Source organism: Rhododendron vialii, chromosome 5a (assembly GCF_030253575.1).
Source record: "Rhododendron vialii isolate Sample 1 chromosome 5a, ASM3025357v1".
Taxonomy (NCBI): domain Eukaryota; kingdom Viridiplantae; phylum Streptophyta; class Magnoliopsida; order Ericales; family Ericaceae; genus Rhododendron; species Rhododendron vialii.
In genome coordinates this window covers 12,671,920-12,695,880 of record NC_080561.1, presented here as the reverse complement: position 1 = coordinate 12,695,880, position 23,961 = coordinate 12,671,920, and the positions used below count along the sequence as shown (strand labels likewise).

At 36.4% G+C, this 23,961-nt stretch overlaps 1 protein-coding gene across 1 annotated transcript; it reads right to left on the bottom strand.

The window, feature by feature from the left end:
• Nucleotides 1-21,223: 21,223 nt before the first annotated feature.
• LOC131328052 (chaperone protein dnaJ 6-like) lies at nucleotides 21,224-23,682 on the bottom strand. Its single transcript, XM_058361183.1, has 6 exons — nucleotides 23,489-23,682; nucleotides 21,997-22,226; nucleotides 21,743-21,848; nucleotides 21,625-21,662; nucleotides 21,432-21,538; nucleotides 21,224-21,336 (listed from the first exon to the last, which is right to left on the bottom strand). Exons 3-6 carry the CDS (start codon nucleotides 21,810-21,812, stop codon nucleotides 21,273-21,275), a joined length of 279 nt encoding a protein of 92 aa, XP_058217166.1. The 5' UTR covers nucleotides 21,813-21,848; nucleotides 21,997-22,226; nucleotides 23,489-23,682; the 3' UTR covers nucleotides 21,224-21,272.
• Nucleotides 23,683-23,961: the final 279 nt, after the last annotated feature.

The following is a 23,961-nucleotide window of genomic DNA, read 5'->3' as shown; positions in this document are numbered from 1 at the left end:
ACTCCCTCCATCCCGATTTGTCTGTCCATTTTTTGACTTACACATGACCCAAATTAACTGTTCAATTTCAAAATCAATGGCCTAGATTATATAAATTTTCAATCAATGGATTATATTTGGTTTCCTTAATAAGTTGAAAACTCGAGATTGGACAAACAAATAGGGACCGAGGGAGTATTTGATCTGAATAAGGCTCCGTTTGTTTGGGCGTAAAATATTTTTCAGTAAAATATTTTACCTATTTTTTGGTGTTTGGTTATGTAAAAAATGAGGAAAATAATTTACATTAATTGGATGAAAATGACTTACCCTTAAATTTTTAGTAAGTTATTTTCCGAAATGAACTAGTTGCATTCTAGTGATTCTATTGAAATTTTCACTACTCATTTTTCTCGATCGTCAGTCCTGACCTACATTCAATTTCAATATTCTCAAATCTCTCCACCGTTTAAGTTCCCCTATCTCTTTCTACACTATTTTGTCGATATCTGAAAATATTTTTTAAGTACCAACCAAACACCGGAAGATAAAAGTTTGAAATTTGTTCTCCCAAAAAATTATTTTACATGGAAAACATTGTGCATTGTAAAACATTTTATATCGAAACAAACGAAGCCTAAAATAGAACGAGGGATAAAATACATTGAGAACGAGGGATAAAATACATTGAGACGGAGGAAGTATAGTCTAAAGACAAAAAGATGGGTCGTAAACAAATGTTAAAGATAGAGTATGATCACGACCAATGGAAGTAGTAATTGATATGGATAGAGAATTTTTTTTAAACCAACATACTTCCTTATAATGGGTAGAGAATTTGCGCAAAAAAAGTGATTATTTCTCAAAATACTTGAGTAAAAGTAAAAATAATTTACTTTTTCGATTCCTCTCGTCGAGTTGAATCAATAACCCACAAAAGTTTGACGTAAAATTAACAAATGCAAAAAAAGTAAAGACAAAATTTTCAAATTTAAGTTAAGTTTAAATTAAGTCCAAAAGAACGAAGCCTAAAGGGCAATTGGAGCCCTCAATTCTAGTTCTAAATTCTCCCCTGGTTCAGCTTCAGCCTTTAGCGGTCAGCGTAGTTCTCAACTCTAATTATCATGTCAATGGATGGAACAATTAGACCCTAGGGTTGCTCAAAAAATCCGGTTAACCGTGAAATTGATATGGATCGAATCAATCCGTACGTATCTTTTGGATTTTGTCCATGAATTAATGGTCCGAACATGGATTGAAAAATTAGAGAACCGTGACTCACGGTTTGGTCAACGGATTTTCATTACAAAACCGTGGATTAACCAAACTGGACCGTGAGATATTTATTTTATATAAATAATGTATATGTGTGTGTGTGTAATTAATTGTTAGTAATGTTAAAACTTTTTTCAACCAATTTTAGTATTTTATCTTAATAATGAGATATAGTGTAGATGTACATAAAATATAGGGGGTAAATCGTAGTTTTTTTTATAAGTTACGCGTACCTCTAGTTCAGTTTCAGTAGTTCGTTTCTTTTCTAGTTTTTTTTTTTATGTTATGTAATGTAATGATACAATATTCTACTATTGTTTGGACTCTTTTGAATCTAATTTATGAAATAAGCCTTTGGTAATTTATGTAATACGTACTTTCTGGTAATGTTAAACTTAATTCTGAGTGTAACATTCTTTTCTTTTAATGTGGGATATATGCTTGAGCTTTATTTTGCTAAAATCTATGGATAAAATCGTAACCGATCTGCGAGTCACGGATTGGATTGGAACCAGACCGTAGGACTTTTGGTTCAGACACAGATTTCATTTTGTAAAAACCGTGACTAGCGGTTCGGTTTTCAAATTTCTAGGAATCCGAACCGAACCACGAGCAGCCCTATTAGACACACAAAATTTGTCGGAGGACAAAAGTACTCTATCGCCCACACAAAAATAATTCGATTCCACCAATACGAAAATAATTATGCATCATTCGCATACCAGTGGCAGCTTCGAATAAATCATATATCAATTCTCTTTCCTTCTTCTTATTAGTGGTGTTTTGGCTAAATAAGCCATTTAATTATTTTTTTGTCTTTATTCAAAAAAAAATTCGCATCTGTCAGTTTCACATCAAATTTTTGTGGATTATTTGTTCGTGTCAACGAGAGAGATCGAGAAAAGTAAAAAATTGTAATGCAAACTCAAATTTCTTTAAATAAAGCCATCTAACTTTTTTACTCATTTTTGTTTTTATTCAAAAAATTGTAAGTTTGGACATAATGTTTTACTTTTCAACTTCTATCGTTGGGACGAACCAATAATTCACAAAATTTAACGCGAAACAACTAAATGCGAAAAAAATTGAATTAAAAAAAGAAGTCATGTGGCTTATTTAACCATAACACCCCTTAATTATGGTTTATTGAATAATTATGCTACATACACAACAATTCAAACACAACCTCTCATATAGATGTGGGGGGTTGTGTTTGGTGTTGGATTTAGATTTTATGTACATAAACTTTTTGTTTATTGAATAAGCCGTCTGGTCCATAAATTTTGTACTTTGACACTAATTTAACTGACTATGGAGATTTAAATTCCTACAAATGGTTAAAACAATTATGCACAAAAGGGTAGAAAATTAACACGACCTTTTAAGATGAACCAAAATTTTGAGATGGAATGAGTACAAATATTCAAGTAACATGCGGTAAGTCTGTTCACACAGACTTTTTCCACATAGATTGCGCACTGATTTGTCTGTGGGGCCCACTTCGGATCTCACACAAATGATTCAAGTCGTTTATTAAATGTAAAATATTGTTTCAAGGATATTAGCTCAATTCGATACCTATAGATACTCGATTGGATCATCTAACTTCTTATTATTCTGAAATCCTAATGAAAAGATAAATGATTAATTCGAGCACCTATAAGTATTGGATTGAGCTGATTTTTTGGTCAAGACTGTTGAAAAGATATTTTACATTCAATAAACGGCTCGAATCGTTTGTATAGTACTCTTAATGGACCCCACGGGTGTAGCATTAGTGAGAGTAACAAGTCCTACACCACTCACGGATGCTGTCAGAGAGTTACATGCATGTATGGATCCTCATTATATGGTTTTTGACAGAAAAATGAAAAATTATTTTGACACTCTATTTTTTTATGATAGCATTTCAAAACTTGTCATTTAGTGTATAAATTATACCTAGCATGTAACGCCCCGATTTTTGAAAATAAAATCGGAGGTTTTAAATATTGATTTCTAAAAAATTTATTGAATTAAAATTCAAAATCCAAACCGGATAATACCCTAAAGTTTCGTCTATTACAAATTATCGTAGCAATACTGAAAATAGTCTTTGTGGTAATAAACTAAACAAAATAACAGAGCCAACTTCTAAGTTTGATATGGATCCCAAGCATATTCTGGCTCAGCTCCCACCTCTGGGTTCTCTTCAGCATAAAACTGTTCACCTTCAGGATTTGGTGTCTCTTCTTGATTATCTGCAAAATCTGGCACGAAAGCCAGGCAATCCATACCTGAGTGAACAAGTTCACCCCGAAGTATAATCCAACCCAACTACCCTTCTTACTTTACAGTTAGCATGCAACAGGATAATAATAGTGCAATAAAGTAACACAGAGTTTGTTCCACATAATCAGTTTATTACTATCCATTAACTTGTCGTGTAATCTAAGATCTCCTCCGCGGGATCTTTCCTCCCCAACCGCTAGCTATGCCCTGTCCCATGAGCTCACTTTCTTTTGTTGTCGCGGATTGCACTTCAGTTATGTACCTAGCATGTATCCCTCTCATTACAACAAAAGAAAGCTTATCATGCCCGAATCATAACTAGGGTTCGCTTATCTTATATACCACTTCACAATCATCACTGGGCTTACTTTGCCAGTATCAATACATCATTCATCATTGGGCTTACTTTGCCAATCATCATTCATCAATCAACACTGGACTTACTTTGCTAGTTTCAAACCATTACATCCAACTCATCACATCTCAAAATCCCGCCTGCAGGCATTCTAAAGAAAACAAAACTTTCCAATTCATCCATTACCTAGCATCGTCTAAGTGAACTCTATTCGCATACCAACCCATGTCTAGGGTCCAATCTAGCATTCAATTAAGCAGTGATGCAATATACAACAAATCAATAATAATTAAAACAATTACTAAACAAAGTAATCACGCAACTTATTATGGACGGGTCGTTGCCCTTAATCTTGTATGGTCACACTGTCAATAATAAAGTAGGATATTTAAAAGAAATTAAAAGGAAAAGTTTCTGGGCTCTTATTAATTAATTCTAAGGTAATAGATTAATTCAAAACTAATTAAATACATTAATTAGATAAAAATATTAAAAAATTTATCATGACCTTAATAAGAGTCCTACAGGTCCTATGCAACCAGTTGAGTGTCAAAAGTTGGGTTCGAAAGATCACGGGATTAATTTAAATAAAGACGTTTAAATAAAGTGGCCGAAAGTGAAGTAAATAGATAATAAATAGTTTATAAATTTAAAATATGCTACTGTTAACAAAATTTCATCTTCAGAATATAGAGAGTCTAAATAAAATTATTCGGGCATTTATAATAAGGTTATAAGGTCGTAAAGAATTTTTAATCGAAAAACACTGTAAAAATAATAATAAATAGTAAATTAAATAAAAAAAATATGCAATTAACAAGATAACATCTTTGAGGTGTGAGGAATCAAGGAAAAATAGTTTGGGTGTTAAAAATATTATTTGAAAGGTCGCAAATATTTTTCGTTTGTAAACTTTGATGGATAACGAACAAATAATTTAATAAATAGATAATTAAATTAAAAAAATATGATCTTAACAAGTTATGATCTTTGGAGTGTGAAAAGTCTAGGAAAAATAATTCGGGGGTCGAAAACGATGTTCGGAAGGTAGAAAAGTCGATTCGAAACGAAACAGGTCAAACCGCAAGGTTGGACCAGTTTGACCTTGCGGCTGGGACCTCTGCCGCGAACTCGGCGACTGGTTCTTGCGGTCCGCAGGTTGCGGCCGCAAGGTTCGGGTCAGATTCGATTTTTTTGGTTTTTGGTCACGGTTTTGATGCATGGGTTCATTCGGGCTATTGGGTCACGCATAAAAATAATAAATATACTTAGAGGAGTGTTTGGAATAGATTATAATACTTTGGTTCGGGCCGAATTGATTTTAAAACGAATTTTGAAACTTTGGAGAAGACAACTTCAGTTTTGGCGATCGGGGAACCTTGGGCTCGATTTGACCGACGTTTGGCGATGCTAGGAGTGGTAGAAACAGATTGGAATGGTTAATTCGGGTTTCGATTGGCTTTGAAATGAAAACCCACTTTTCTCTCTCTTTCTTTCTCTCTTTAGAACTCCATTGATTGGAGCTCCGTTTTCTCCGAATTCTCTCTCTCTTCTGGACTGGTGGAATATGGGGAGTGGCGTGGTGTGCCCTAGGGTCGGGGTTATAGGGTATATATAAGGGAATTCTTTTGATAAGGGGAAATAAAATTGTGTTTTAACGGGATTCAACTCTAGGCTTGAGATTGACGAAAAAGAGTAGAGATGTGATCAGGGAGAAGGAGTAGAGTCTGAGTAGGAGAGGGAGAAGTGGAAGGAATTTCGTAATATGCATGCATGCAATAAAAATAAATAAAATAGGATAATTAGAATAGGATAATTATGTTTGTATAAATATATCCTATTAAAGAATAATAATTTTTATTATCAATAATACTAATTATATGATATTATTATTAATAAAAATATCGGGTTGTTACATAGCAAGACACACTAAAAAACTAATTTTGAAATGCCATCATAAAAAATTGGAGTGCCAAAATCATCCTCCCGAAAAAATCTCTCAAAATTGCTTGCTCCAATCTTAGCTTGTCAAAATTATTCTCCACACTGTCTGACGAGAAGATCGATCTATCAATAATGATCTCATTCATTGTTGAACAAGGAGCTGTTTATTTACTTTATTATTACAAGCTTTTATCGTATCTATTAATTTTATTCAATAAAACTGTCAAAGAATTTAGTTGCGTCATTTCTACATTATTTAGCACTTTCGTTGGCCGCCTTCATTAGACGACCAAAATTTTCAGGTAATATCTGTTACGACTCTAATTTTCAGTAAATAAAAATTTCGTTAAATATTCAAATTTCATTTTTATTTACTTGGATTGCTTTTAAAATTCTTTTTAATTTCTAATAATCTGTCATAATTAGATTTGAGACATTTAAAATTAAAACTCCTACCCTCGGACAATCTAGTCCTTTTATAAGGACAAATATGCTTGAAAAAACACTTCTATATTTTCCTAGTGAGTAAACTAATTCTTGAAAATTATATTTCTTGGCTAGAAATCCTACTTGGCAAGTAGAATTAGTTTCTAACTAATTAGTTAGAGAAACCTAACTACCACCACACCTAGTTGCATTCCCCTAATCTTAGATGAACCTTTTTGACCATCTTTGAGCCTTGTGAACCCCGCCAACCCTAATGGAACCATTAGACCACTAGAAGTAATCATTTTGCTTCCAAAAGAAGAAAACTTAGCCTTGCTATGCATGCAAACCTAAGACTAATAGTTTTGAACCTAATAGTTACCCTTCCAGGCTTACTTTCCTAGGTTTTCTCTCTCTCTCTCTCTCTCTATATATATATATATATATAGAGAAAGAGATATATATAGATAGATAGATATACATGGTACTAGAGAGAGAGAGAGAGAGAGAGAGAGAGAGAGAGTGTGTGTGTGTGTGAGTGTGTGCATGTGTTTTGTACACTTATACAAGCTACCTCTTTAGCCAACCTCACACTCAAAGCCTAGAACTACTTTACAACCCATATCTAAGCTTCTTTAAACATAAATCTAGCCAATCATGTTTTTCTTCCTTACAAGTAAGGCATCCTAGAACAAGACAAGGCCAAAACCCTTCATGATAACCTAGATTATGACCTAAAATAGAAATGAAAAGTGAGAGAAGGCTATGGCTTGATTCAAGGTGAGATTTGACAATTCAATGGAACAAAAAAATGAGAGAAGGGGGGGGGGGGGGGGGGGGGGGGGGCGCAAGAGAGAGGGAGAGAGAGCCCAAGATTTTTGCTATAAATAGCACTCCCCTCATGTCATTCAACTCACACCTTCAAGCCTTCAACTTCTCTCTCTAGAAATTCTTGTGTTCTTGCCTTGTTCTTTCTTTGTTATCGAGTTTCTTCTTGAGTTCTTCAAGAAACACATCCTAAGCCGTTACTAAACCACCACTCGACCACCCTCTCGATCTAAAAAGTTTAGTAGTATAGTCAAGAACTAGTTTCGAGAAAAACGTTTCTCTTTCGAAGCTACCGGTTGCTCTTTTTCTTCCACGAGGAACTATTCACTGGTTAAACATTTATTTAACGTTTTCATTTTAAACTTTGTTCAAAAATTGAGCTGCCACACCTTCAAAGATAGGGCCGGCTTAGAACCTGCAAGAAAAGCTTGAATTTTTTTATTTTCGATGGGCTCATAAGGGGTCTTACAAAGATGATTCGAATCGCAAATTATTTTTAAAATATTTTTTCTATGAATTTTTGAAAAAAATTAGCTTAAACCAATATCGATAAGGGATTGTTTCAGCATTCGTGGGCCACTCTACAAATTTTGAAGTAGCCTTCTGTTATGGGATTGAACTAATAGAGGGGCCCAACCCTTGACATAGGAATCACGTGTGACGAGGGCTGTTTTGGATTCAGTGGAGTATCAAATAAAGATTCCCAGTTGTCACTTTCATAATCATCTAATCCAGCCATACCAGTCAATGCCATTTTTCTCAGAAATTTTTGGATGCATGTAGTACCCGTCGGCAATCGAAATATTCAAACGTGTTTTGAATGGTCCAATTTTTAGAGAGAAAAAAAGAGAAAAGAGAGTAGTGGAGTGAGGGTAGAGAGAGAAAATAGATCTGAACCATTCAAAATATGTGAGAACGGTCCGGATCACCAACGGATACCATAGGGAAGACAAAAACTTTTTCATATTTTCTACTACTAGGAATATTTAATAGTCAGTTTTATCGGCCGGTAATGCGTTGTCAACGTTGCTAGCTTCGGTTGCTTATCGTAATCACCGTCCGATGAAAGCGGAATCCTGACGCTACTCCAAACTTTAACCACAACTTTATTATGGACCCCATGCTTATTACTATTATTTCTTACACCTTCCGTCTCAATTTAAGTGTTCTCTACGAGAAATCGACCTATTTAAGAATTCAAAAATTTTGTTCTAAATTTTCAAAATTAACCTCAAAAATTGTGAAGTTGATTATATGTATTGAAATTACTTATATCTTTTAATATGGATCACAAAAAAATATGTAATATAGATCTTAATTAGTTTTATTATTCAAAGTTTTCAGATTTAAGTTGAGTTTAACTTAAGTTCAAAAGAATGCGGCCTTAAATTGGGACAGAGGGAATATTTATGACGGGAAATTCCTGGCCGGTCCTATTTTTTACTTGGAGTTCCATGCAAACCCTTTTTTGTAGAGCTATCTCATCCAGCCCTTTTTTAAAGATATTTTTACTATTTTACCCTTGTCACTATTTCAACACCCCAAGAATTTACACCCCACCCACAGAATTCACACCCTACAAAATTCACACCTTTAAGAATTCACACCTCCACGAATTCACACCCTTCAAAATTCACACCCCACCCACAGAATTCACACCCCACAGAATTCATACCTTCAAGAATTCACACCCTCCAAAATTCACACCCCACCCACAGAATTCACACCCTCCAAAATTCACACACCACTCACAGAATTCACACCTTCAAGAATTCACACCCCTTTTAAGAATTCACACTTCCACGAATTCACACATTTCCAGAATTCACACCCCTTTGCACTATTCACACCTCTAGAATTCATGCCCATTCAAATTACACAAATTCACAACCCTAAATTCAGAATTCACACCCCTCTAAAATAATTCACAAACAAACGCTTAATCTTGATAAAAACAAAAACACAGGTAGTTCTTAACTTCTCACATCAACGCCTCCATTCACAATATTCTTAAATTACTCCTACATACAAAAAATTCGGGAGGAGGTGTCAAAGAATTCATAGAAAAAATGAGGAAGACAGAATTCACATCCCCAAATGAGAATTCACACGCTTGAAAAAACAAAATTCAAACGCAAATGAAGAATTCATATCTTCAAAAAAGACAGACATCACATCTTTAAAAATGACACAATTCACCTCCAAATGAAGAATTCATATCTTCAAAAAAGACAGAATTCACATCTTTAAAAAGGACACAATTCACCCCCAAATGAAGAATTCACACCCAAAGATTTTCCAGTGCTGCGCATACAAATAACCCATACACTTTCATACACATCCACACCTAGTAAAACCCAACAGAAGAAAAGAGAACGGTAATTAAAGGTTTTAAACAGTACAGGTTTTAAATAATGTGCCGCACTTGTAAGATTTTAGACTGAGGTATTGGAGCTCGTGACGGTGGTGGTGAGACGCGAATTCTGGAAGAGGTGTCGTGTTGGATTTGCTTGATGATGGTGACAGACTTGCCGATGATGCCGCCGACGCGGGAGGAGTGGCAAAGGAGGCGAAAGAGAGCGTGGCCAGTGGGGTCTTTAAGAGGACGCCGGAAAAGTCGATCTCGTCTGAGCGAAGAAGATTGGCGGCAACAGAAGTCGCCAGCGAGATGCGGCGTGGTAACGACGGAGGAGGCGAAGACGATGAGGACGGGGTGGCATCGTCGAGCTTCCTGTACATGGCTGGTTCGTACCTACTTCCTCTATTCAAATGGTCGATCCAGAGCACAGACGCAGAAAAACCCGCCGCCGGCGAAGACGGAGACACCGGAGCACCAATCGTCAAGCTCGAAAAGGTCACCGTCACCACCGGCGAAGAAGACGAAGACACCATTGTTGATCTGTAACTCTCCCTCTCTCTCTCTCTCTCTTGTGGCAGGATCTCTTTTAAACAGAGGCAGCGTTTGGGCCGGGTATTTTGGGTACATCACTTGAAACAGGGCTTGGGAGGAAAGGGCACGTTAGAGAGTGGGGCTGGACCGGCATGTGAAGACAAAAAAGGGGCGGCCAGTAAGAACCCCTATTTATGATTAGATGTTCGGCTCAACTTATGCGCACTTTACGTGATTTTAGGGCCCTAAGTTAATATAACTAGACAAATCTCCAGTGATCCCGAGATTTAAAATGTTAGTTTCCGTAAAAATCAAACATGCAATATTGTAGCGGATCAAAAAAAAAAAACATGCAATATTGTAGAAAACAAGTACTTATTTATTTTTTTTTATGCCGATTTGACCAAACCTCTCGAAGTTAAGTAGTCATTGGTGTAGAGTTTGTCAGTCGTTTATCAACTCCAGACGTGTGAATTCAGCGTCCCCTTGTTTCCTTCCACTGTTTCCAACGGTCTCAGTCAAATATTTATTTTGTCTTCTTCAAGTGCAAGAAGATCACTACAGCATACTGTTCGTCCAACCATCGACATGATTAATGAAAGTCATTGGAATCTATCGTTTGATTCCTTTCCATATTTGAATTCTACATCAGGAAGCTGGGGAAATATATAGTACATGCGCGTGTCACGATTGGAACTGGTAAGTGGTAACAACTTCATGGGCTGTTTGGAAGCTGGATTTGGCCCCTGGATTTGTACGCGCCCAAATTTGTAGCCATGGCCCCACTTAAATCCGGTATTTGGGAGGCCAAAACCATACATGGATTTGTTCCCGGATTTGGGCAAGATGGGATTACAAATCCGCCTACGGGTGGATTAGCCACCGACAAGGTACCCCTGTCGTTGCTATATCCGGGAGCCCAAAGACCAACATGCTCTCTTAACACAACAAATCTGGATGGAGAGAGAGAGAGAGAGAGAGAGAGAGATGATTGACGACGGCGGCAACAATGGTGGTCGGAGAAGACAAAGGGTTGCAGAGCATTGGGATTGGATGGGGCCTGGGTGAACGACCAGTGGGTTTCAGAGGATGGGGTTATGTATGGTTCCAATTACGTATATATACATATATAACGCTTCCTCACTTTCCACTTACATTTTTAAAAAAAATTTCAATAATTAATATTGTTTCTAATATAAATTATGATTTACTTTTAACTTATGTCGGAAAAAATATTTTTTAAAATGAAATTAAGGTTAAACATTTTGTATTCTAAAATGAAATTATTTTATTCTAAAATTAATGGTAAATATCTATTTATTTTAATTAATATGAAATAAACCAATTTTGAACATTAAAAATTCAAAGTGGGGCAATTAAGTCATTTCACACCTAATCCTATCATATCCACACTCCAAATCTCTCTTCTTAAAAAAATCATCCAAACACCTAATTATAAATTCATCATTCTTAAAAGGTGGGGTCACCCTTCTTAACATATTGTCCCTCATTATATATCCACCTTCAAATCCATCCTCATTCTATATTCACCTAAAACAAATCCTCCATCTAAACGGGCCGTCTGGGCCATCTTCCAATTCCATCAGAATTTGTAACTATCAATATTATTTATTTATTTATTATTATTACCAAAAGTGCTATGGGTACACCGGTGGTGTACACCATATGTACACCACCTACGTGGCAACTGACAAATGGGTCCTACCTCATCTATTTCCAATTCAAAATTTCACCCAAAAAGTTGCCGGGAATTTGACCCATTACTAAACTCAGTTCCAAACCCAACACCCTCCCCCGAGTCAGACTTTTACTCCCTCCATCGACCCCATTTTCACCTTTCACCGTCGACGCCGACGACCGCCAGCACGATCGACGCCTGCGGCCAACGACTTCCATCTCTCTCAGTCTCTTGAAAAAATCGAATCTTGCTACTGTCGCTGAAAGAGAACGTGAATGGAGAGCTTTACCATTAGAGGGTGTGACACAAAGCAGTTAATAGTACCATCTTAATTCTTCACCCATTAGATTATTTGGGCGGCTGGGCCCTTGGTAGTGCAACCCACATGAAATTTTATTCCAGACAAAATTAAGTAGAAATAAATGAGGTTTTTGGGGAAACATGAATTACCCTGTTCTGGTTCTGAAGCCAAGAAACAGAGCCATCAGCCATGGCAATGGTTGCCCTTATTCTACTCTTTTGATTTGCCACACGATGCGGATGAGCTAGCCTTTGATTGATAGGATTTATTATTATTTGTTGAATTGTCTCTGCAAAGCTTACCCTCTACAGGTTACTAGCCTTTGATCAATATTGTGGTTTGATACTCTTTTGATTATTGTCACAGGACCGCCAATGATGAAACCCAGTCGATCATTCTACTGTTGAATCATTTACACACCCAAATTTGGCCTTGGATAAACTCGATCTCTGTCAATAAAAACCCAAAGAGACGCTCAATTACGTTCACTTGGAAAAAAATTTAGTGTTTGAACAGATTGAGGCCAAGAATGATTAATAAGTTATGAATCCGAATCCAGTCCCAAGTTATACCAACGCTGGTTTTATCCACTATTATTAGTACATTCAGATGTCGACGGCGACTTGGGTGGACGCGTTCGCGCAGTGGAACTCGGCGAACTCTTGGCCCGGACTGGAGGTCAATGGCACTGTCACCGTCCTTGTCGATCTCCATCACGGCGTTGGTTAGATCAGCCGAGGACGTGTCGACGTCAAAGCTGAGGGCATTGAAGATGGACTGGAGCTCAGAGACGCCATCGCGGTTGGAATCTAACTTGGTAAATATATATATATATATATATATATATATATATATATATATAGAGAGAGAGAGAGAGAGAGAGAGAGAGAGAGAGAGAGAGAGAGATTTATGTAGAACTGCCTGGAGACAGCGAGGAAGAGAGAGAAGTCAACAGCAGAAGTTGTATGCCTCGTAGGCAATATCGCCGGCATCGATGGTGGTGGTGGTCGCCGGTGTTGATGGTGGTGGTGGTTGCCGACGTTGCCGGTGGGACCGGGGGAGGTGTAAATGGGGTGAGGTAGGCGTAAAAGTCAGGAGGGGGGTGAGGGTATGTGGGTTTGAGTTAGTAAAGTTGAGGTTAAATTCCCGACAACTTTTTGGGTGAAATTTTGAATTGGAATAGAAGAGGTAGGGACCATTTGTCAGTTGCCACATGGGTGGTGTACACCACCGGTGTACCCATAGCACTCTAACTATGGTATTTGATCGGATTTTTTTTTTTTTTTTTAAACTTTTTACTTTGTACTTTTTACTATACTATTTGCGAATGGGTAGGACAGTTGTAAAATTGAGTAATACGAATAGCAATATCACGTCATCTTTAATCATCTTCGTAGGAATAATTTAAAAGTAAATAATTTAATTATAAATATAAAATTAGTGTTTGGCCCCTACCAATTCTAAACAAACTTTTATTGATATAAGATTAAGCTAATATTTTGTACAAATCAATAAAAAATATTTTAAGAACAACGAACAGTTTGGACCATTTTTGTAGAATCAAAAATGGGCTCCACAAAAAAAAATTAAATTATTATTGATTTTTTTGTGGGGCTCATTTTGGATCCTACGAAGATAGTTCAAACCGTTTGTTGCTTTTAAAATATTTTTTATTGATTTGTACAAAAAGAAATAGCTCCCTCCAATAGGTTAATCTAAAATCAAAGTGTTTGACTGCTCTAGATTAATGGTTTATTAATCTTTTAAGGGACCCACTTTGGGTCCCACAAAGATAGTTCAAACCGTTCGTTATTCTTAATTTTTTTTATTGATTTGTACAAAACATTAGCTGCTATCGATAAGAGCTTTTCAGACTTCGTAAAACAACACTTAATTTTAGATAAAATAATTAATTGACTTTTAAATTAGTCCTACAAAAATAATTCAAGCCGCTCATTACTGTTAAAATATTTTTGTATATTCTTGTAAAAAAAAAATTTAACTCAATCCAATGTTTTATGTTATGTTTTCTTAATTTAATGTTCTCTTGCCCATTTATTGGGCACCAAACAAGTACTAGGGGGAATGGTTTCTTGATCCAAAACGACGTAATTTTAGATGGACAACACCCATGTTGTCCCAATTGGCCAACAGGTCCCTGCTTCCAAAATAAATGTATGAAAGTAAAAAACTTTGGGTGCCGGGTGAATATCACGTGGTGTCCGCTCGGTGCATCCGGGCCACCCATTTTGGATTTGGACGGCTCAGATTTGGAGAGAAAAAAAAGGAGAGAGAAAGAGGAGAGAGTGGTGAGGTGAGAAGAGAGTGAGGGTTTCAATCTAGGCCGTTCAACTCACTTTCAGATGGCCCGAATGAGCTGCTTGAACACCACGTGATACTCACCCGACACCCAAAAATTTCTCGTATGAAAGAGAATAAAATTGCAACCTAGTAATGAGATCACGTCATCTTGAGCTTGCCGGGCTCAAGTGGATTTAACTCTTACCTGAGAGATCAGAAATGCTACTAGTACAACAAGTGCTATATAGACAACGCATACAGCTCCATCTGTAATCAGAGCCGCTCATTTATATAGACAACGACTGTCTATATAGACAACGCCTGTCTCGGGTCCAAAAAAGATAATCAGAGCCACTCATTTTATTCAAAATATTTTTTTTGGGGTCTCTGTAAAAAAATTAGCTCCATTTGATATCATTAAGGGTGTTTACGAAACGTCCAATTTCACTTCATAATTTAGGCTAGCAATTTAGCAAATATGGACATTGCTTAACTCCAAAACCTCGCCTTCAAATATAAGGTTGGAAAACCCGTAGGGCTAGATCGTCGGTAGCATAATAAACCGGTAAGATCGGGATCGTACCACAGGGATTCAAAGATAGCTTAATCGGATTGTAGGTATTATAAGGTGGAATTTTGGCGTTTAAGACGGCCAACTTGGTTTTGCTTTAAACGGTGGAAATGCTAAAACGAAAGATTAGAAATGAGCTTTATAAACTAAAAGAGGCAAGTCTAGGGATCATCTTTCCCTTGACAAAGGCCGCTACCGGTTCTCAATTATAACTCAAACGAGAGTCGCGACCGCGTGCTCATGCCCGGAATATTTAACTTTAACGACTATGTTTATCCAAAAATGTGATTAAACGGAATTAATCCAACCTATTTTTGCTAATGCATCTAACACGTAGGAGGCCACGAGCCCTCGGCATGTCGCTTGCCAAGACCGCTTGACTAAACAACATACTAAGAAGTTAACACCCCTCGCTTAGACCAAAATGGCTAGGTTAATTTGATTCCGAAAACTATGATTTTAAGCCTGAAGGTTGAGAACCAAATAACCACCTAAGTCCTCGGGAAAGATTACCCCGAGACTTAACCAAGAAACTACTCACACATGACTAAAAGACTAGAAAGCATGCTAGGAAATGAAAACATGATTAACCGATAAAAACGGAAATAAACTTGATTTATATGAAGATCCAACTAGTAGCTACAACATTAATAAACGACAAATGAACAAAAGACCAATACCTTAAGGTGTTTTTGAACAAATTAACTAGAAAACTTGAGAAGACTTCTATGAAGTTCTTAGAAAGAAAAAGACTTAAAGCATAAATATCTACACATGAGACGATGAGAGAGAGAGAGAGAGAGAGAGAGAGAGAGGGGCCTATTTATACAAGGTAGCATCTCTCTCAACCAAATATCTAATAAAGTTGCCATTAAAAGAAAGTTTCTACTTATGGTAGGTTGAAAATAAGTAAAGACTATATTTTAAACATTTCTTTTACCTTTTCTTTACTTTAATTTATTTAATGAAAATAAGAAAGTACCCTTCATTTGGAAACAATGGCATTACCAGAATTTCAATATTCCAATTATATCAAAATGTCAACCACCACTTTTAGTGTAAAATGGAAAACTGAATGTTTTTCTCTAGAGGAAATGACTCAAAACATGACATTGCTCTTCAAATAAAACCTTGCAACTTTGTAGTTACTCTTAGAAAAATTCAAGGATCAATTACCGCCATTTTTTATCTTGAAAATCGATATTTTTCCAGAAAGTCATTTTTCCATACTTAGAGACAGATTTTAAGGGGCCGACAGGGTTTTCGGGTACTTGGAAGCACTTAGGCCATGCATGGTGTTGAAATGCGCCTTATTTGCACGTTTTACAGAAAAATACTAAAAACACACCTTACGTGTAATATCGCTATAAAAGCTAAATAAACGTAAAACAACATAAAATGGGACTAGTCGCACCAAATATCTACAATATTGGGTACTCATCACACCCCCCAACCTAAACTTTGCTAGTTCTAGCAAACTAAAACAAAATGTATTTAACTAAACTATGCAATTTTCCCGAGATTCAAGATACAAAAATTATGTTCAACTACTATAACTTGGCAAGAGTGAAAACGATCCCTTCGAACTCCTGTTTTAATAGCACATAAACCTCATAGAAGAACCTCATTGAAGAATCTCAATCTACTAACTTTGCTAAAATTGGGATTTCTAAGCGGTTTCATTTTCTCAACCAAAAATCATTGACCAACCAGTACCCAAATCACATCCATGTACAATAGTATGATCAAAATACAAAAAGGGAAGCAAATAAAATAATCATAACTATTTTAGCATATAACAATCCTCTTAATGTTCATTTCCGGAGAGATGTTCCAGGACACTCTAAGAATAATTTTGCAGCTTCACTTCAATCCCATTTTTTCAAAACCTTGTGTACCAAAGCAATCATAAATTTAGCAACCTATCGCAATGGGAACATAAAAGTACACATAAATTGTATCTAGAACAAAAACAGGTAAACTTTGTTCGTTTGTTGATGGGGCCACTTAATTTCAGAATATCCACACATTAACCAGCTCTTTTTGTCCACCTTCAACCTTATTAATTTACAATAAACCTAATGCCATAGCAAAACACTAATTGTTTCTTCCCCTAACTTTTCATGTACCAACACCCAAATTGCATGTGCTTCAAGGCACTTTCTGAAATTAGGCAATCCCAACCTAAAGCAACTATCGTGCAATCTTACCATACAATATGCTTGACACAAGGCCACCTAAGTTAATCATGTGAATCTAAGAAAACATGAACAATTCAATATGTTCAAATTTTATGTGATGGTTACTATTACCTCATGAAGTACGGTAGGTCAATGCTCAAATTGCCTACACATGCTGCCCTGCATCCTCAGAAGACCTTACATCAGGATAAGATTCAAAAGTATAGATCCCTTTAATAGAGGTCAACGTTTTTTGCCAAGGAAAGAAAACAATGCCAATTTCATGCCAATGGGAACCTGATTCTTATACAAAAGATGTGGCTGATCCAAGAAAACAATTTCATGCCCTAGGATTTATGTATATAAATCCAAGATATACCAATTTCAAAACCCTGAGCCTCCAAATACCAATTTCAAACTCCTCTCAAATATATTTTTTGATAAGTGACAACTATTATCTATCAACTCATGCCTGAAGGCACTTTTTAAATTACCATATTTCATCACCTCCAATTTTTGCAAGCTACCTGAAGACGGACTCGCTCAACCACCAACATATTATTATTTATTTGAAATAAAGAAGGACGAATCTTCAAATTCTTCATACAAAGCAGAAATTATTTTTACTAGATTACCCTAGTTGGCCTAACTTGACTAAACAAAAAAATATACTTGCCAAATAGAGCAGCAATGCTTTGTAGCTGGAGTAGAACCAACAAATACTAACAAAATGTGGAACAACAAATACTACTGCCTGAAGTCTATTTGTGTCATGCTAGTGTGAATTCCAGTTAAAACCAGCCATTTCAGTATCATTAGAAATATGGATTCACAGGAAGAACAGAGTTGGGTAACTGTGAGAGGTGGGTGACAAAGAGGTTAGCATTTCAAACAATTAAATCACAGAAAAAATTAAATCGCACCTGCAATGTAGAGACTTGCAAATTATTATATTTTCTAAAATCATCTAAATATGTGGAAGATCGTATTTTGAGGTTGTAATGATGTTTGAAAGTGTTGGTAGCGATTGGGGTTTGATTTGGTGACTGTCGGAAAATTTTCATTTTTTTGCCCAGCTAGTACGGTACTGCATTTTTTAGTACAGGTACCCAGTGTCCAGAGCTGGGACAATTTGACTTTTGAAGGTTCCAGTACAGGTACCGAATTTTTTAGTACTGGTACCCACTGTCATTTTTCAAAAAATTCAGCACGCTTTTTGGACTACTATAAATACACCCCTTTACCATTTTTCACACCCAAACCCACGAAATAACCTTAGAAACACCCCCTCTCACCCACCCCACTCCAATCTCACCCGAAACTCTTGATTTCAACCTCCAATCTTCAAGATCCTAGGGTTTTCTACTTCAAAATTACTTGAATCTCACATTTGGTGAACAAGAGGTAAGCTTTGTGTCCTTGCTCTCACTTTTCGGCACTCACCCACGTTTTTCTCTCTCTCCTCTCAATTATTTGTTGATCCTTGCTTGTTTGTCTTGTTTTTTGGATTATATCTACCCTAGATCCCATATCTAAGCTTGGGAGGGGCTTATCTTTGAAGATTTGGGCTCAATCCACTTGTTTCTCCTAGGGTTTGCTCAAAACCCATTTTGGTGGGAATTTCTCACTTCCTCTACATGTTTTGTTGTGGTTATGTGTGATACGGATGTTTATTTTGCAATGTATGGTCGAATGGAATGTTTTATGGCTTGAGGATTGCATATTCCTTGAAAATGATATAGTGGTCTTGTTTACTATGGTCCTAGAGCTATTTGTGACGTAATAGATAATGTTGGTGTGTGTGTGTGGAATGAGTTTATGGCATCAGTATTGATTGTGATGATAGTGGGGTTGTCGTTGTGAATCGAATGTGGAGTATATTGTGACGCAAAGGGTGGAAACACAAAATCGCAAGGAGTGGAAACTCGTTGGAAGAAGAGTGTGTGTGTGCATGTGTGTGTATGTGTATAGAATTGCTATGCTACTTGCGAAGGGTGTTGGCGTGCATTGTTTGGATTTGCCGTTTAAATTGATTCGCCGTATTCATGCTTATCATCTCATTACATATAGATTTTGTAGAGAATTTCCTACTGGGCTAGTGTAGCTCAACAAAATCCTTCTTTTCAGGTCCTAATGCCGGGCAATAGATTGCATGATATGGTGTGTTGGACACGAAGATTTTTGGAAGCTAACTTGATTTTGTTACTCACTCATCTTTGTAATGGACTTACTTTTGATTAAAGATGGCTTTGTAACTAATTTAACTCTTGAATTACCTTTTGACTAAAATTTGTAATATTCTAAACGCACTGTACTTGTGTTGAAGTTAATTTGGGCCGTGGTGCGAAGGTTGTAATTACTTAAAACTTGGGGCTTGTTTGTAAGTTAAACAGGTGGAAAACCATTTTGGGCATTTTTTTATCTTATGCGAGGATCTTTTATCGTAATGGCTTATTTATTTATGTTGAAAATCGAGGGCGTGACATGCAAAGTAAATCAAAGAGCTAAAAAACGGAAATCCTAATTGAGAACCAAAAGCTGCAATGATCATGAAACCTCAATGGACAAAAATAACTAAAGGAGAATAATAATCACCTAGCGGGCTTTCTGTCAAACACCTAGTAGGCATTTCAGGGCTGCAAACGAGCTAAGCCGAGCTTTACGGTGTTCAAGCTTGTTTATTAAGTTTTTAACGAACACGAGCTCGAGCCGAGCAGGACTTGGCTTGACTCGAGCTCGAGCTTGTTCACGAGCCTTAACGAACCAACGAAAAATGCATATATATCATCGCATAGGCCTAATACAACCAAAAATATTTTGATTGTGAAGTATATATCTTTCATTTTCCTATGGAGCAGGGGTGTACTGGTGTGCGTGTGCTCTCGCTTCCTTTGGTTGACTAGAAAGTGAAAACGGAAAAAATCAAATTATGAAATAATAATAAAAATCTTAAACTTTAATATATATACCGCGGCTCGCGAGCTTATCTTAGCTCGAGCTCGGCTCGTTTACAAAATGAGCTGAAAAAATCGGCTCGAGCTCGTTCGTTTAACTTCCGAGCCGAGCTTGAACGAGCTACTAACGAGTTGAGCTGCGAGCCACTCGCGAGCCGCTCGATTCGTTTGCAGCCCTAGGCATTTGCATAATCCTTGTTTCACTTCATTTGCTAACATATATAGGACCCTTAGCAAGCGGATTGCCATCCAACAAAAAAGGGACTTCAAAAGGTATTGTAAAAAACATGTCAAACAGTAAACTAAATACTCCTAACACCTCACATTTTGTAAAAAAGGGAAAAAAGAAACAAAAACAATCACAGAGAGCAGGAGAAACATAATCTTACGTCAAAAGGAATATATAGACCTCCATACAATCGCCAAATCATACCTGCAAAGGGAAAAGGCCGAAATTAGTTGGCCATACTATTTCTCAATAAAGGGTTCCCCAAAGCCCTATTTAGTTGGCCAAAATTAGTTGATCTTTATACTCTGACTAGTGGATGAGCTTCAGGCACGGTGCAACATGTTCAAACTTCTGAGCACAACTAAATTGAATTACCCTTCTCTGCTTCTAACCAACCCGATAAGGCGATAACAAGCCCGACTTTTTCAGGAAAAGATTTTTTAAATAAGATTCAAACAGGGTACATCTAATCAATTTCAAGCAAGTGAATTTCAAAAAATATATACAAAAATAAGGTTGTCTAAGTTTTGCAAAAAAAATTAAAAATAATCACAACCTAAGCCAGTTAAATCACTACACAATGATCCGCTCTTTCAACCTCCCTAACCTCCTCAAAATATGCTTAGAGCAATTTTAACAATTCATCAATTAAGTTGGATGCAAAAAACTTGCACATTTCATCATACCCCTTCAAAGAATGCTAACTAAGAATGAATTCTAATAGCAAATGAGCCCATGCCTAAAGGCACTTATTCAAAAGCATTGACCAATGGAGGCAAAAGAAGTCTAATTTTAGTGTGTAGTAAGCACATTATTAGTGTGCTTTTAGTACGTTACTCTTGAACTAAATAATAATAGTGATTACACAAATTAAATTGTATAATCAAATGGCATTTCTAACCAACTCCATTTTCTCCTACCAACAACCATTAACCAATGAATACTCCTATCGCATCCATGAATCTCATTACAAATCTACAGACTAACCCATCCCTAAAGGCACTTCAAAACCAATGCGGACTTGTTCTAGAGCAACATGCAAGCTTGTCCTATTATAGACCACCTCGACTTACTCAACTTGATTCCTCTGTGATCTTCCTTCATAAAACAGTGACACAGGTCCATCTGATTTACTGAATAAATAGCGCCATAAGAAAAATAATTTAGACAAAAAATGCAAGCCTATAGATGGAAAAAGCATAATTATTTCACTCCCATGGGGATTCACCTGTTCATATTACCTTTGTACTTCTTGTACAAGTCAATCAAATCATTTTTCTCTGAGTCAGATCCTCTATAGTTTGCTTCGAACTCTTCAATATCAGCCTCAGTGATCTGCAAACAATGTAGATGTGTTATATAAAGCAAATATTATAACCTGCAGCTTAAAAAGAGACACTATTGTAAGAAACCAAAGCAACCTTTCTGTACATAGTTCGGAAAAAGCTCCTGCAAGGTCCTGCCATTCAGGAAAGGAACAAATGAGATAGTTGTTGCTTGATCAACAAAAATGCAGTAGAAAATGATGATGATAAGTACTCATAGAATCATCAACACAACCAGTTTGATCATTGAGCGCCCTCTTCTCCTCAACAACAAGAATTGACATCACCTTATGCAATTGCTAGAACTTTTCTTTTGCCTCCTATATGTAATGCAATAGAGGTTAGTAACGCAGAAAAAATTGGGTCAAAAATCACATGTAAACTTAAAGTTCGAGGAAATAGTTTAGACACAAAATGCAAGCATGTAGATGGAAAAAGCATAAGTATTTCACTCCCATGAGGATTCACCTGTTCATGTTACCCTTGAAATTCTTATACAGGTCAATCAAATCCTTTTTCTATGTGTCAGATCCTCTGTAGTTTGCTTCAAACTCTTCAGTATGAGCCTTAGTGATCTGCAAACAATGTAGATGTGTTATATAAATCAAATATCATGACCTGCAGTTCAAAAAGAGACACGATTGTAAGAAACCAAAGCAACTTTTCTTTACATAGTTCAGAAAAACTCCTGCAAGATCCTGCCATTCAGGAAAGGAAGAAATGAGATAACTGCCTCTTGATCAACAAAAATGCAGCAGAAAATGATGATGATAAGTACTCATAGCATCATCAACACAACCAGTTTGATCATTGAGTGCCCTTTTCTCCTCATCACCAAGAATTGATATCACCTTCTACAATTGCTGAAACTTTTCAATCACTTATTACATGGAAACTTGATTTCAATCACGTAATTACACTGAAATTTTTAGACCCCTAAGGATAGGCCAAATGGTCAAGGCCTCAGGGGTTTGTGCCATCAAGTTTAAAAATTGCCAAATGCTATCTAATGGATTACTTTGGAATCAGTCCATACAAGTCTTTGCTTAGGCTTTAATTTAGGCCCCCGCTAGTGAACAGTGAGATTAGTCCCTCAAGATTAGTTGAGGTACACGTAAATTGGCCCAAACACTTAAATTTTAAAAAATTCCACTGCAATTTCTATGAACCAAACAAAACCGGGCTTTTCAATTGGGGTTGGAGGAGGGCTGTGTGTTAGGTAGCTTATAACCAGCACGTAAAAGCCCCATTAGATATTTATAACATGAATTCTCATATGAATATGTATCAAACAGGTCGTCATTCAAACAAAATAAAAAAGAATCGTGGAACATACCATCAAGTGCAATTGGAATTTATTGTGACCTGAGACCTCCATATATCACTAGAGTGTACTCGGAAAGACAGAAAAATGACCAAACTATATATCATGTTAAAAGGTACTATTTATTTATAATCAAAAGGCCTAAATAATTTGTTTGGACAATTAATCTTGGTTGCAACCATGAAGCTTCAAAGCATCACAGTATTATAAGAGACTTGATTACGGGTAAACATAAGTTAACTCAAGTAGATACTAAGAAAAAACTCCACAAAGCTATAAAATGTATTTTGGAGGTCTTGAAAGGAAAAGGAAAAGGAAAAGGAAAATGAAATTTGAAAATGGACCATAGCAATTTTGGGTTAAAATGCCCAGCTCTTTTGTATCTCTGCTTTTCTTCCCTCTTTATTTGGGAAACATATAGTTCAATGTTTATAAACATGATCAAATGAAGAGAACACAGAAAGAATATTAAGGAATTTGACAATTAAGAGGCAATTACTATTATCTCAATTTGTTGAGCCATCAAATGACATGTTCATGACTAATGGAGAAATTATATCTTGAGCCACTAACAATCTAACTTCATCCTCCTGGAGAAAGTATTTGACTTAGAGCTTCATTGAAGAGAGAACTCACCTCGCAAGGAAGACTCCATCAGAATCTCCCAAATTACTGAGCATATTCTCTAGAATGTGGGTACACCGGGTCACAACATCTAGCAACCTATGCCCACCAACCCTATAACGTCACCCTTGCAAAAACATTGATGCTCTCGCTTTAGACCAGAAGCAATGCGTTGTTCTTTTCTTTAGGCATCTTGTCTAACAACTTGTTTGTAAACAAAAATTGCAAAGCTTTGATTATTCACCCCTTCTTTACTTGTAATTTACAGATGAAAAATATTCAACTTGATGCAAAAAAATGAAGAAAACATAGGATTAGAAACAGAACATAAAATATTCAACTTGAACTGCCAATGCTAGATTGCGATGGCTTGTTAAAATTCCCATTCATCTGGTAAGTAGTAACACTCGTGCAACCGAAAGAATTAATTTGAAAGCAAAACAAAAAAAGAGAATCATTTTAAACACTTGCCAATAATCACACAA

What these genes read in the sequence shown, in the direction of transcription:
- LOC131328052 (XM_058361183.1), bottom strand. Translation starts at nt 21,812, where the DNA reads ATGTCAATTCTTGTTGTTGAGGAGAAGAGGGCGCTCAATGATCAAACT. An exon ending in TCCGAACTATGTACAGAAAG is followed by an intron (nt 21,539 to 21,624) that starts GTTGCTTTGGTT and finishes CATTGTTTGCAG; the next exon opens with ATCACTGAGGCTGATATTGA. An exon ending in TACAAAGGTAATATGAACAG is followed by an intron (nt 21,337 to 21,431) that starts GTGAATCCCCAT and finishes CTATTTATTCAG; the next exon opens with TAAATCAGATGGACCTGTGT.